Source organism: Haliotis cracherodii, unplaced genomic scaffold (genome assembly GCF_022045235.1).
Source record: "Haliotis cracherodii isolate W230 unplaced genomic scaffold, xgHalCrac1.p SCAF_21, whole genome shotgun sequence".
Classification (NCBI taxonomy): domain Eukaryota; kingdom Metazoa; phylum Mollusca; class Gastropoda; order Lepetellida; family Haliotidae; genus Haliotis; species Haliotis cracherodii.
This window is the reverse complement of record NW_027266277.1, coordinates 13588498-13605085: the sequence shown is the minus strand read 5'-3', so window position 1 is coordinate 13605085 and position 16588 is coordinate 13588498. Positions and strand designations below refer to the sequence as shown.

General features: G+C 37.9%; 1 protein-coding gene across 5 annotated transcripts in view; it reads right to left on the bottom strand.

Annotated features, from left to right (window-relative positions):
- LOC139470836 (rootletin-like) overlaps positions 1-16588 on the bottom strand; it is a 119538-nt gene that overhangs the window by 33611 nt on the left and 69339 nt on the right. For 4 of the 5 annotated variants that reach the window (XM_071253149.1, XM_071253153.1, XM_071253152.1 and 1 more), the window contains exon 3: positions 14060-14098. The exons of the other annotated variant lie outside the window; for it this stretch is intronic. In XM_071253149.1, the coding sequence (XP_071109250.1) occupies positions 14060-14098 (39 nt within the window). The remainder of the gene's footprint in view (positions 1-14059; positions 14099-16588) is intronic. 5 annotated transcript variants of the gene reach the window in all.

Here is a 16588-nt window from a genome sequence, read left to right as displayed (position 1 = left end):
TCTTTTTGATGTAACAGTGAAAATAAGCCGGTTTTCTTCTTTTTAAAATATAACAATTCATTAATAATATTATTATTATTATAATTATAAGTGGCAGCTTGATATCTTATGATTTTTATCTTGTATTATTGTTAAGATTTAGCAAAGAATAGCTCTGTGTAAACATGAAAATAATTTATAAAACCAATAACAGAAACAAATAATATTATTCATAACTATCAAATACATATATTCCCTATTTCTTGTATTTTGTGTGTAAAAAGCAATATTTTCTATTCAGTAAAACCAGTAGAAAAACGGCTGATGAGGACAATATCTTTCTTTCTGAATTCAATTGTTTTAAAACAAACAATGATATCAATTGCCATTAATGTCAATCTTGTAAGCCTCTGCCAAAAACGTGGCACATTTGATGATCCACTTACCTCACTAATTGATTCAATAAGCAAATAACAAATGAAGCACGAAATCTCGTTAAGATAAATTGAACATTCTGACCTAGTCACACACAAGATACTAGACTCATTTACTGTTACAACATGTCACCTAACTAAACTAATTACAAAACAGTAATTACTGACAGGTAGGTCCGACGAAATAATTACACAAATTACCAAACAATGACAGGTAATTACCGACAGGTAGGTCAGATGAAATAGAGGATGGTGTTTTTTAAAGTGACCTTCATTGACCTTACTAATTATCCGAAGTCAGTAGGTGCGATGTATGGCAATATAGTGAGTGAGTATGGTTTTAAGGTGCTATTAGTAACATGCCAGCTATATCACTGCGGGGGACACCAGAAATGGGCTTCACACATTGTACCCATATGGGGAATCAAACCCGGGTCTTCAGTGTGATGAGTGAACGCTTTAAACCACTTGGCTACTGGGGTTGGTACGGGTAAGTCGGGTACTCGGGTCGGGTGGGTCCTGAGTAGGACCCGGGTACCCACAGGACTACCAGAACCCGTGGTTAGTCACGTGATATATTGTTTAATGACAAAAACACACTGTAGCTCAGTGGTTACACTACAAGTCGCTAATGTCTGTATTTCTTTCTGACAATGCACACATTCCTTTTGACTTGTATATGTTTGAGTAAAGATAAAGCTTCAGTCAACTTCAGTGAACACATAATCTGATTGTTTGATACATGCATCTAAATAGTTTTAGCCAGGGCTGCGGTAAAACAATTACCAATCAGACATTTTGTTCCCAACTCTTGAAAATTGCAGTGGATACCCAGGTAGGGTCGGGTAATAGGGGGTTGGGTACCAGGACAGTAAATGTGGACTCGTCCTAGCCCCATTGGCTACCCCACCACCCCATGTCAATATAGACAATAATGTTGAAGCAGGCAATATAGACAATAATGTTGAAGCAGGCAATATAGACAATAATGTTGAAGCAGGCAATATAGACAATAATGTTGAAGCAGGTAATATAGACAATAATGTTGAAGCAGGCAATTGATTACAGACACCTGTACATGAAGAGCCTTATACTGTATGAGGGTTACCTGCAGATAATCAATAATTTCAACAATTGTTACCATGGTTACAGTAATGCAGACACTCAAAATGTCTTAAAAACTCTTATTTCATATATGGTTGAAAGATCACTCATGATTTTTATTTTCCCATGATGCACCACCCTGATTACTTCAGTAATTGAACCAAAACATCTCAACCTAAGTAATTTGGATTTTCACACTCAACGCTGGGCCAAAATATCGGCTTTTCTTCAAAGACTAAGGGAATATATTTCAGCGAAATCTCTGTCAGGACCAGGGACAATAATCCAGATATATTATGCAAGGAATCAGCTATGACTGACCAATTTAGCGAAATTTGGTAGTCAAATTGAGCATTGCGTTAATGATCATGGAGATTGTTTCTAAAATAGTTAGTAATCACAAATAGCTTTGTGAGTGGAACAAGTCAGCGCCAAGAAAAATAACTGAATGTTTTCGACTTTTGATTAAAATAGGGTCGGCAGATCCGCGGCCCAGCAAATAATAAAGGCCAAAAATCAAATAGAGGACACATGTTCCTGTAATGCATGAATCCTCCTGACAATTCTCGGAATCTGCGCAGACATGGAGAACTTGCCTTGAAATGGAAGGACACGGGTACTAACATAATTAACCTTGCCCTTGCAAAGCACTATTGCACAATGAATAGAAGTGTGTGCAGCAATCTGATTGGTTGAAAATCGTTAAATGGGATTGGATCAAAGAACTCTTTTACTGCATCAAATGTTTGACTGTATGCCATGGACCAACTTAATAACAATCGACTAAACATACAAGGTTCATAACATGATGCATAACCACAATAATAATGCTATAATACAACTTTCAGGTTCACACATATTACAAAACACACAGTTTTCTCAAAACTATGTACACTTCTGAGTCAATATAATCAGCCTAATGCTTTTTGCACTGGGTCTTAAAATAATAAGAAATCAATAATTAAAACAATCTGGGAAAAAGCCAATTAATAATCATTATTTAAATGCGTAATCCTATTTCAAAATAATATCTATTAATACAAATTCAACAAGCTGTTGTAATATAGTAATACATTTTTTTTATGTAAAGTTAAATATAAAGGTTTTGAAAATTCATTGTTTCATATCCATAAAAATAAGATATACAACTAAGGAAAGTTAAGGACCACCCGATACTTTCATATTACTAAAGTATATCTGGCATTTGAGAAGTATTCTGTATTCTCAATGCCCCCAAATACTTGCTTCTGATATCCTCCTTTGCACAAATCCTGGACCGAACGTTTCCGGTTTAGCTTTTCGGAGATTAGCTCGTACTTTTGCAAGCTCATCAGAAGGGCCATTGTCACTTGCTTTCTCATCCTTCTCCTTCTCAGTGGCATCAACGGATTGCAGTTCCTCCTTGCTTGCCATTGTGGGACTTACAACAATCTGTCACAACTCCTTCAAACAAGGAAATCTCTAACTACTAAAGACCAGTCATCACACAAGCAGTATGTCCATACCCAACCAATAGCAGTTGTTGGCAAGTGGTATGTTCAGACAAGATGTATCTGGAAAAAAGTCTTAAGTTGAGATTGATGTGTTTGCCAACATAAAGATCCAGTTGATAGTTGCCAGCAAGTAGTATTTCCAAGCCTCTGGAAAGAAGTTTTTGCTTCAAGAATGATCCATCCATTCAGCAATATACTGTAGCTTGTCCAATATTTGTATTTTCCAACGTTTGCAAGAAAGTATATATTGTATTTTTGGTATCAAAAATATTACTCCATACCCTTGTCAAAAACAGTTCAGTACATTACTGATCCTTGTCTCCGATCAAGGGGTTACAATCTGAGCGTCATGGAAGACGTTAACAAGTAGCACGACAGAACGTAACTTGACTCAAGGTCAACAATCCCTATCTTCGAACTAATCCCGATCCAGCATTCATGGCTTGTATGTTCTCCATGTATCAATACTCCACACAAATCAGTCACATGTAATCCTAGTATATTTGGTCACACAGAAATTCTCACACCTTTAATCCAACATGAATGCTCAGCAAGAAATACGGTTCAGCTTGGACCATACTTCAACCATATCCAAGCTAAATCACATTCACAGTGGCAAGTTTCTTTGACGGTTAGTTGTGGAAATTCCACTGCAGTTATTTCTATTGTTTATATAGGTGTGAAACCTGTTGAGGGCTGGTATATTTCATTAAGCAAGAGTTTCCACACACCAGATGTGTGTGACAATCCAAACCAGGAATAAAAAGACTTAAATACAAACGAAAGTATCCGAAAGTGACACTGGAGAAGGATCAGAAGCCATTGCTTAAGCTGTGTTGTCACGCCTTGGCACGAACTCTAAGGCGGTGTTAAATCCTAGTCTTCGTCTTTGACAGTACTCGAGCTAGGCACAGGTGACTGAGTCTGATTAGGAGTGCTTACTTGCTTTGTCTCAGGTGACAGTCAGAAAATGTTTGACATCGACCCCTCTCAATCAGCCATCGAAATGATTTGCTGCTTCACCATGGGGTGAATACGACTTATAACAGCCTCTTGTTTCTCTCTTCATGCTGTGCAAATAACACAACAACGCCAGCCAGGCGATATAGACAATAGCTACCACTTAACACGACTGGTTCATGAGTTTCAGATGGTGATAAGCTTCACTAAATTTCAATAACCAATCACATGAAACCATATCAGTTTGCAGCGTTTTGATCAGTGACTTGTCTGCACTACGGGAGCATTGGAGATTACCGAACATTTGACCCAAACTCATTTGTTAGCTTTATGCTAATAGCATGTTTTTCTGACATAGTTAAAAGATTACAACCAACTCTGACAAAGAAACACAGAAGATCGGCTTACTGTTCAAAAGAACACAGAGCCAACTGTGACAATCACTTCCAGCTCAGAGAGTTTACATGACAGCATTGAGCTTTCGCGATAATTTACCTTTTATTTCTTCAAAATGTATGTCCACATAAAACAGCTTTGCCTGAATATCATAATCACTCTTGTATAATCAATCATCTGCACCTTTCTGAGGTGTAGATTTGCTGACATATGCATTTATTCAGGATTACTTTCTGTACAACTGGTAATAAGTCTAACAAATGTTATATTTGGGATAACACTTTCTTAGTAAAGTACAGATTCTCATACTTTTTTGGGGTTGAGTCCTGTCCGGGATTCGAACCCACACTTGCCAGAGTGAGGCACCTTATCACCAGCACACAAAGTCAGCGATCTAACCCACTCAGCCAACGAGGCTTCCACAAAAATGAAAGTCCGACAACTGGTAGTCAAGATCACATACTTTGAGTACCCCTCTGACAAGTGTAATAAGTCAATGTGAATAGCGTTAACTAGACAAATGTTATTCTTAGCACACTTTAGATTCAAGTCTCCTCTAGATTAAACTATTGCAAAAAGCGAAAACAAGTTCTTATTCTGTGTGTAATTTGCTTGAAAATGAGGATGGAACTTCTCTCTTTAACCGATGGAATTTGCCTCTCACATATTATGAGTGAGTGAGTGTGGTTTAACACCACCTTTAGCAATATACCAGCAAATGGGCTTTACATTGGTTTGGTTGGTTCGTTTGTTGTTTAACGCCGCACTCAGCAATATTCCAGCTATATGACTGCGGTCTGTAAATAATCGAATCTGGACCAGATAATCCAGTGATTAAAATCATGAGCATCGATCCACGCAATTGGGATCGTTGACATGTATCAACCAAGTCAGCGAACCTGACCACCTGATCCCGTTAGTCGCCTTTTACGACAAGCATAGTCGCCCTTTACGGCAAGCATGGGTTGCTGAAGACCTATTCTACCCCAGTATCTTTGAAGGAGTCGCTTAACACATCGTATCTATGTGGAGAATTGAACGCATTCTTAGCGTGCCATCCAAACGCTTTAATCATTCATAATAGGCTATTAATGTAGGATACACTATGCATTGTAATTGATTGTTTACCGGCAGAAAATAACAGATTTTGTAAGAGACCAAACGTAGCATTGTCCACTATGGCTGGAGTTACTCTGCTGATAATGGCTGAAGAACATCACAAATTAAAACAATTACCACAAAATGAAAACTGTCTGTTATGCAGTGGAAGGAGACGTTCATGTGTCTACCTTTTAGTCCTTCTAACTCCACTTGAAATTATATGTTTTAAGAACATAATGAAAAACTAAATGTGATTCTCTTAAGATGACATAGATGGGGAACTAAACATGATTCTCTTATTGAATAGACGAAAATTTAAGAAGAAATGGTAGGGACATGACCACAAATGTAGAAATGAACCACTAACTATAGCAGCATGTACACACTTTACATTTATAAGGACCACGGATATTGGTCCATGTTATTTCTATAAAGACGAACATTAAAGTGTGTCTTGCTCCATCGAATGAAAAGCCTACACTGATTATTTCAATGCATCAAGTGAGTGAGTGTATGAGTTGGGTTTAACGCCGCTTTTAACAGTATTCCAGTTATATCACGGCGTGTCAGCTTAATGTGGGAGGAAAGCCCGAAGTGATGCAGGTCTCTGACGTTTACCACTTTGGTGAAACCCACGAGCACGGGTATGGTGCTGACAAACCTAGAAACATAATTGGGGCGAACCGAGATTTGAACCCACAATAATAGGTTTCTGGCATGCCCAAGGGACGCAACTCTGCACAGCAAATCGTGGCGCCTTAGACGACGGGGCCACCGGTGCCCCCCTTAATGCATCAGAGTAGAATCCTGTTGCAGCACGTGCAACGAATGCCACAATCATGTGATGTTTTATTTTTAATTGTTAATGTTACATGAACCGAAACAATGTTTGTTTTTATTACCTCCCCTCAACACTGTCACTTTTTCACCAAGGGCAGGACAAACATGAATAGGGTCAGGGGAGATAACTTGATGCTGCCAAAAATATTCATCAATTTTGGAAATTCAAACGTTGAGTGGAAAGAATAAAATAACATTCAGACAGATATGCTGAATATCAAAATGAATTTTTTCCTGACATTCAATCACAATCCTCGAGTCAATATCACAACAAAGTACACATTTCTCGGTTTCTAGGACAGTAGCTTTATACCGGAGATAACTAGTTGCCAGGCAAACACTTGCTATCTGTATACACTGACAGGGCGATAATACTGACAGTAATATACATTAATATCCCACTCCAATAAGATACAAGGGGGGTGAAATAGATCCCCAGTAGGAACAAGTGAGGTTAGGATCTGCCAATTGGCACGAAGTGGAAGAGAGCAGACACAAGGGAGCTGGGTGCAGACAAGTCATATCTCATAGCTGGGATCATCTTCCTGAGGCAAGGGAGTTAACTGACTGTAAGAGTCCAGTTTCAACCCTTGCCGAACCAGGCTGGAATGATGGAGTTCTATTTTGGTTGGACTAACGTGTCCATGCATAGTCCAATTAAAATCGTGTAACAAAATCAACATCTGGTTCGTAAACTGCCGTCCAGATTTCGGTCAATTGCAGGATTTGCAAAGCATGTGTACCGCCAACTCGGTGTCATCAGATATTTTCTAAATCTTTTCATGCTTGTGATCAAGGTGGCCAAGTGATTTGATGCAAAGCATGTGTACCGCCAACTCGGCGGCATCAGATATTTTCTAAATCTTTTCATGTTTATGATCAAGATGCCCAAGTGATTTGATGCACTTCGTGTAGTAAGACCCGTTTTATCACAAAATAGATTTTGATTATTGATCCGATCATCTTGACTGGGTGTTGCCACTCAGACACAGCCAACCAGCCCTTGTTTTATGCCCTTAATGCTTAGTGCCAGGCAGGGTTACAACAACAAAGAATCTTCAATGTCTTTTGGTGTGACTCTGCTAGGAATCGAACCCTCGACCTTCCGCTCTCCAGACAGCCTCTCTAAGTATTTGAACATGGCCTTTAGTGTGACACTAAAATGCTTTAACATTACATAAAGTACCATCCAGACATTAAATCGCATCTTACAGACAACAAATGAGATATTATAAAATTTCTCTCATTTATCCATATTTTCACTCAGACAAATAACATAAGAAGAAATATTACAAATAATAACAATAATTCTCATCAAGTTCTCTTGATTCTTTCCTGGATGGGATGATAATAGATTTAATGGCCATACCATTCAGCACTTTATGATGGCTCCCTGTTAAAAAATCCTCATTAAATTGTGAAGGATAAAGCACGGTATTATTTGGTAACTGCTTTTACTTAAATACTTTGGAAAATCTAAGGCTACAAAAAATAATAGTCTTGGTTCTGAGCACTTAGTCTTGGCACTGCTTGCATCAACATAAAGTTCGCCACACGTTTTGTTTTCAATTCCAATTGAAAAACAAAAAACAAAACAAAAATCCTCCAATGTTTCAAGGCCAACGGTAGTCAAATATTGTATTCCTGTATTTTACTCATCAAGGAATACATTTATGTGGGGAGGCCCTTTCCCGTTGATTGTACACAACTGTTTATTTGGTTACACAACTGTTTTTTTGGTTACATAATATTTTAAACACCCCCTCTCCTCAAAAGCCATTTCCTGAGAACCAATTCTTTTATTTTTTAAGATAATTACAAGGATACTCACTGAGAAGATCAAAGAAATAGAGACTATAGAAGTGCTACATGTATTCAACTACTTTCAATTTGAGAATGAAACTTCAAACGAATAAGCATTCTTCACTGACACAGGTGATTAAATTTATAAGGTTCTTTCTCAAGTTCCATAACCTGAATCATTAATAATAAATATATCTACTGTCAGAGAGCACGTGTCAGGCCAACTGAATCAAATGCCTTCCGCCAGTCTTTCAAGTCCATCGCAAGCAAACATGTACTATTTTCCTAAGGACACTGACAACTTCAACTTAATGTGTTATAAATGGGATCATAAACTCGACAGGAAAGTCAATGTCAAACCGAGATGTATTTTTTATGAATGTTTAATGATGATAGGTGCTGCTTCAGCTACCAAGTCATTGGAGCATTGTATACATTGTGCAGGCATCGGTGTCTATAGACCAATATGAGGGAAATAACGGTCGTACGTCATGGGGGTTGTTGGAGACAATACACCACCATCAGTGATTACAATAGACCACATCTCCTGGGGATGGTGAAGACAATAGTCAAGATTTACATTGTTGACATTTGATGAAGTTGACTGATGGGTGTCAAGGGAGATAACTTTAGACGCTCCTCTAATGAGGATGCAAGAGTATGGGGTAGGAAAACACTCATGACTCAATACACCCTTGATTAATGAAGATGTTTGACTACAAGGTTAGATAACTTTATAAAACCCTGAATAGTGAAGGTGTTTGACAAGCGCCTTCCCAGCATGTGACAAGTATGTTACTATCATGTTTTATGACACCCCTGAAGATCCGGGGTAGAATAGGTCTTCAGCAACCCACCCTTGCTGTAAAAGGAGACTATGCTTGTTGTAAGCGACTAATGGGATCGGGTGGTCAGGCTCGCTGACTTGGTTGATGCATGTCATCGTATCCCAATTTTGAGATTGATGCTCATGATGTCAATTACTGGATAGTCTGGTCCAGACTTGATTATTTACAGACCGCCGTCATATAGATAGAATATTGCTGAGTGCAGTGTTAAGAAACAAACAAACATAGCTTAAGACTGACTTACTATTTCCCAGGTGAAGTTTCGCTTGTGTGTTTCATCAGATTAGTTCAAAACTGCAGAAAAAGCACCCACCTTCCTCCTTACATTCTCACCAAACTAATTAAGTTAAAATAAATTAACAATTAAAAAGAAACGGAAATTAAAAATAACAACAAAAAATAAAATTTAGCTGGAAGAAGAGTATTCGGTGTCATAACAGTCATCACTAGTTTGTATAAATAACAGGAAGTCGGTTGTTACGAGTGATATTCCATGCATGGTTGCAAGACACCTAGCACAGTGGGGAGCTGTGACGGGTGGCAGTGATAGTACTGAGAGCGCTGTCTGCGAACAGGCTATTGCTGTGAGGAGCTTGGATGTCTGAGTATGAGGGGAGAAAATTATGTGACCTTCAATTGAAGAGTGACATTAATTAAAATTGAGGTACATGAAAGTCATTTCTAATAAGTTGCACCTTTATTTGCCAATTATTTTCTCATTTCATCTATTATGCAAAGACATTTATAATCAATTCTTGGGGTACATCGGAGAGATCAGAGCTCCCCAAATAATTCTTGTCCAAAATAATCATATCCCTGTTAAGCATTCAATCTGGAAGCCATTTTGATTAATCAGACAAATTCTACATTTGGCGGGGCAGTCAGGTAGCCTAGTGGTTAAAGCATTCGATCGTCACACCGAAGACCCAGGTTCGATTCCCGACATGGGTACAATGTGTAAAGCCCATTTCTGGTGTCCCCCGCCATGATATTGCTGGAATATTGCTAAAAGCGGCGTAAATCCATACTCACTCACTCACTACATTTGGCACCATATTCTATTTGAAGTTACCTCATGGTGATACCTCTTGATTATAAGATTTATTCAAATATTAAATCTCTTTTATACACTTCGTTAATTTTGCCATCAATAAAGAATATTCTTTGATGTTTTGATAAAGATGACAATGTTTGTTTTCAAGTTTGATTAAAAAATAACATGGAGCCTGACTATTTAATATGTAATGGATTTGTTTGTATCTTAAAAGTTGATTTGGTTAGTTTAGAAAACATATTGTGGAGACAGATTGCTCCTCAGGAATAAAAAACTTTAAGGTCTGTCGTTTCATGTATTACTCCATAACAGTTAAGGACTATAGTAATACGAAAGAAAAGAAAAGTAATATGAAGGTGGTTCTTAACGTTTTAGAAGTTTAGAAGTATAGAATACGTACAATCTGTGAAGCTAGCAGCAGACAAATCACCAATTTCACAACACTAACATTAAGATTAAATCACTCATTTCATCCCTGTATGATCATGATTCAAATAAATATACCGTAATTAACAGAATGTAAGCCCATTGTATAGGTAAGTTCTTTCTCTCCTGCAAGTCAATAAGTTATGCAAGTATGGTCTGTGAAAGCTTGAGTCAATCCCTCCCCATTACTCCCAATGAAAGCAACTAGTTACCACTGTGAAGAGAGCACACAAGTCTACACTGTGTGAATGTAACACATGGCTCGCATATTTACACAGGTACTCCGTTCACCCATGGGACCAGAGAAAAGAAAAAGGTCCGGCAATTCACTACACACTGTAGTACATCGTCCGACAAATGTTGACTCTTCATAGCTACTGACCAAGACATACAGAAGTCAAGTCGTGAATAAATACCACAAGTCGCAAGTCAAACAACAGATGGAAGAGAATCCAGGTGTCCGTGGATTTGAGTACGTTGACATGAACGAACACCAGAATACTGGGCGCTTGTGTGGCCATTTGTAATGTAACAATATAGACATTTATCAAACACCTGGTCTGTATAGGCTATAGATGTTTAGCTGTTGACAATAGAGGCATTTAACCCCAAGTTTGTCTTGAAAGATGAAACAATGTTGGCATTTATATACATGATATAGAATCTGGTCGAAAATGTGGTTGTGGATGTTTGGCTATGGGATACAATATATGCATTTAACAATTACTTGGTCTATATGCTAGTGATCATTGTATCCAGTTGTTGACATACCAACAAGTTGTCTTGAAAGATGAAATAATATAGAGATTTATCAAACACCTGGTGGATTGTGGACATTTAGCTATGGGATATAATATTAACATTTAACAATTATCTGAGATATTTGCCAGTGATCATTGTATCCATTTGTTACAATGAAGTTATTTAACGCTCAAGTTGTCATGGTGAAACAATATAGACATTTATCAAGCACCTGGGTGCCGTTGTACAAAACAACCTTAGCAATACGACTGACGTAAGTCTATGACAAGGCATGGGAGTTACGATCACCTAAGGCTAAATTGGCTCTCTACAATGGCACCCTGGTCCATAGACTGGTTTCATATAAGTCACTTAGAAACAGTTTGGTTGTCCTACAAACTCACATTTCAGGATACATTTCAATCTCACATCATGTAATGTTTGTCACGTGGTGCCACAAATGCAACATATACACTGACATAGATCAACACTTTAAATGGACATCATATAACTGAGCAGAGTCTCACTTGTTTGTTGTTTAACGCTGTACTCGGCTAAATTCATACTTTATGACAGCGGTATGTAAATATATCGGGTCTGGACCAGACAATCCAGTGATTGACATCATGAGCATCGATCAAAGCAATTGGGATACGATGACATGCATCAACTGAGTCATTGAGCCTGACCACCCTATCCCATTAGTCACCTCTTACGACAAGCATAGTCCCTTTTTATAACAAGCATGGGTTGCTGAAGACTATTCTACCCAGGATCTTCACGGGTCTCTTTTTAGCACTGAGCTTGTGGGGATTCTGAGTTGGAATTGGTCCCCACCAACCTACACTGGTGACTTAACAGTGCTCGTGGTAAGACTGCATCCCCACCCGTGAAGATTCGGGGTAGAATAGGTCTTCAGCAACCCATGCTTGCCGTAAAGGCGTCTATGCGTGTCGTAAGAAGCGACTAACAGGATCGGTTGGTCAGGCTCGCTGACTTGGTTGATGCATGTCCTTGTACCCCGACAGCAAGGATCGTTGCTCCCGATTATTGATCAATGGATTGTCTGGTCAAGACTCGATTATTTACACTAGACTATGTGATTGTTGAGTGCAGCTTTATTTAAAAATGAAAAAAAGATTTAAGAGCTGAACCAACCACTAAAGGAATATCCAAGATATGTAATTTGTTTCAGGGAAACATGTTGACCGTGAGTATGATTACGGTACTTCGAGCGTCCCCTGCAAAGCTATCGATTACACAAGCCACCATTGCTTAACATGGAGAGACTGTAGGTATGCCAGTGTACCAGACTCCGGGGCAAGCCAGGCGTAACCTCTGTTGCAAAGCATTGAACTCACCATTCAACACAATCATTGTTACAATTTGATTATCGGCCACAAGATCAATAAAAAATCAATTATATTTTAAATCTAAATTTTCTGTTTGGTAAAATATAAATACTAGTCAAAAACGAATTTTGGTTATTCTGATGTCATAAACTTGTAATATTATTAATATAGTATGAGTAATCATACAATTCTAACCCCTCTAAGGAATGCAATGCTAAAAGACTAGTGAAAGTTTAGATGAAGTGATATGGTTATCGTGAAATCTAACCTAAATAACTGCTATAAACTACATTCCACTAAGTTGTTAGGAGAACACCATTACTGAACCAAAGGATCTCTTGTTGTGCTTGTTAGGCTCAGATTTCACTCACACATACACCAACACTGCCTAATGCAATGTGAATCTTTAAAAATATGTCTTCCATATTCTACATTAGTGCAGCAATATGAAAATTATATATAGATACACTCGATCTGCACAGCTAAGAGAAAGGGCTTGTCTTAAAGATTAGGGGTACGCGGTATTACCAGTTTCCCGGTATACCACAATCTTAATACTAATGAAAACATACCACAATATTTTTGGAAAATACCAGTATATTGTATTTTTCAAAATTAGCATACTTTTATCTTGTTTATGTAAGTGACAAGTTGAACTAAAATGATGAAATTAGCAACTAATTATTATGATCGAAAAAGCGAAACTATTTGCGACCAAGTAAGGATAAAACTTATGGACGAACAACTTCTTCATTACAATTAAGAGCGACTTTTTGATGTAGGCTCTAACACCGTTATCAGCAAAGTGATCACGGTGTTAGAACCTACACCGAAACGTCAATAATAATTGTAATAAAGAAGTTGTTCATCCATACATTCTTATCCTTACTTAGTACTCTAACTTCTAAATGCTTATCAAAGAAGTTATTTGCGACCAGCTTCCTGTATATAATGTCTATTACACATGCTTTGTGACCATGGCAACATCCAATAAAGTAGTAGAAGACCATGATCTTGTCAAAAACGTCCTACGTGTTGGTCCATTTATATTCATGTTCATAACAATATTACAGATGAAAGAATGCATGTAATATATTGTGATACGTATCAATACATGAATCATTATTGCAACAAATTGCAATAAAAAAGTCAGGCCAATCCCTATCACTAATTTAGATTGGTACACACACAAGAGACACCCGTCCTTTCCAAAGTATTTGAGCTAATTATTTTTGTATACTTACCAAAAGAAACAAAAATAAGTTTTTTAATACATATAGCAAAGAACTTCACCCAATTATTTTTTTACCATTGTGCATTTATTCTCTTGTACTAATTCTAATATTTTTTCATTCATAAAGAAGATTATATGAACATGATAAAGCAGTTCTATCTAGTTCTAACAGACTGTGGCAGTTCACCTGTATTAGTGCTGTTTCTGCTAGTCTACTGTATATGTTATAATTATAGTGTTGTCTATAGTTGAGCTGTGTACATGGTATATAGTGTTGTCTATAATTCAACTTACATAATCTAGGGCTCCGTTTCGGACAAACAATGTCCGCGTCTGAATGAGGTAAGGAGATTTCATTATTATATACAGTATCAATGGCATTGTGATAGCTATGACATGGTCGTAGCAATGACATCACAGTAGCTATAACAAAATAGCAATGACATCATAGTAGCTATGACATCACAGTAGCTATGACATGGTTGTAGCAATGACATCACAATAGCTAAGGACAACACAGTAGCAATGACATCATAGAACAATGACATCCCAGTAGCTAACACTTCATAGTAGCAGAGGCATCGCATTGGTAATGGAAGCCCAGCAGGTATCATGTCACAGTAGCAATGACATCAAAGTAGCAACGACATTAAAGTAGTGACATCAATTATGATAACTGTTGCATTGGCTTTTAACAGCAATGACATCATATTAGTAGCATTGTCACAACAGCAATGCCATCACAGTGGCAATGACATCAAGACAAGAGAGAGGGGCTGGAGCAGGACTAGGAGAGAGGAGGAGGAAGAGAGGTTGGAGGGAAGATGCTTTTGTTGGTGGCAGAGTAAGTTTTCAGTTTTCAAGACATGTAATAAATTCACTTCTCTGACATTGTTGGAGCAGTAGGAGCTGATCAATTAATATATTTTTATTACAATTTTTCCGGACAGCCAGCATATTTCAGCAATTTTTTCCTGTTTGTATTTGAATACCCTTTTCAAAATCCCAGCCAGACACAATTATCAAATGGGTGGGTGTCTGTTGTCTGTGCTTCAGCTGTACAGGTAGCCGTTGCACTGTTACGGTTGAACAGCCTTCTAATGCGTCTGTCTCTCGAGGATCCCACCTACTTCATGTTCCCAATTCACAGAAAACGACGCCAGTATAAAAATGTTATACCTCAAGAACAAGTTGAAACTTGAAACAAGCACTGATCACAAAAAAAATAGTAATAAAACAAAACCAAAGTCAATTACATTTTTGTCATCCAATAATCAATATGTGAAGATTAGTCGCATGAAATCTTATCAAGCATTCCACCATACATCGTGGTGATTATGGCCCCACCAGTGGCAACAATGATCTCATGTTCCCCCGAAGACATTCATCATGTTGGACAATTTAAACCTGTGAAACGTGACGTGCGAAACAAGCCTAACCTGACCCCAGTTCTCTGTGAACCAATCCATCCTACTTAGGGCCATGAAAAATTACTTATTAGACTTTCATCCATTTATTTCACATCAGCTGGAGTCCTAAGAGGCGTTCATTATTTTTCAATTAAAAAGAATTTTCTATACTTTTTTTGTTATAAATTATTGTACAGATGACATTTGCCTTCACCATGTGTATGAGTATGACTTCAAATAATTCCTCAACCAAATTCATACAGGTATCTAAAAAAATATGGCGATCTTATCTTTCCTAGTGGAGGGCACAGTCGTCTAAGGCACCATAATTCGCTGTGCAGAGTTGCGTCCCTTGGGCACGCCAGAAACCTATGATTGTGGGTTCAATTTTGGTTCGCCCCGATTATGTTTCTAGTTCTGTCACCATACCCGTGCTCGTGGGTTTCACTTAAGTGGTAAACGTCTGAGACCTGCATCACTTCGGGCTTTCCTCCCACATTAAGCTGACACATCGTGATATAAGTGGACTACTGTTAAAAGAGGTGTTAAACAAAACTCACTATCTTTCCTAGTCATTTTAAGGTTGTGTTTTTTAGGGGGTGGGGGGTTGGGGGTTGGGGGTTGGGGGTTGTTTCCCATTCTAATGTATCAAATGTTTCCACATGAATACATTCCTTAAAACACTTAAAAAAATTATTTCTTAAACATTTCACATGAAAGATTATTGATTTCTGAATTAATTAATTAACACTCCACATCCTTCATTTTTTAATCCATATTCTTTTCTCTGCAGTCACTCTCACGCAAATCGTGATGGACAGCAAGTTGACACAAAGTATTTGTAAGTTGGTTAGGGTGGGAGGTTTTGGTAAATATTCTACTTAAAAGAAGTAAAGGGCCCCCTGATTCTTTCACATTGATATAGTTAATCTTTCATGGGTGTACCTTAACTTCCTTTGAGTAGTATATTTAATCTTATTTCCCCTTATTGAGTGCCACTAAAATAGCTACGGTCCGATCTTAATCATTCTTTATGATCGTCAATGAATTGAGATTTGTTTCAAAGTGTGCCGATAATGACTGATTCTCATTACAAATTGTCGTTTTGCAAATAACGAAATCATTAGATCGCTAGATTCTCACTGTGTATACAATATGCCTGTCAGCTGTTTCCTCATCTTGCTAAACATCTAATTCCGATTCCACCAATATAGCCTTCCGACCCTGCTGTGCATTGATTCAAATTGTCATTGGCCATCAGTAATTTGCCGATTAATTATTAAAATGTCTGAAATATCGTCCATGGATCGGTGCATCAGCCCGTGGAATCTTCACAGATGACAGAAGTGTTTTTGCTAATTGGAGAGTGGGCATGAAACCGCAGACAGCCAACTTCTCTCAATCAACTATCCAG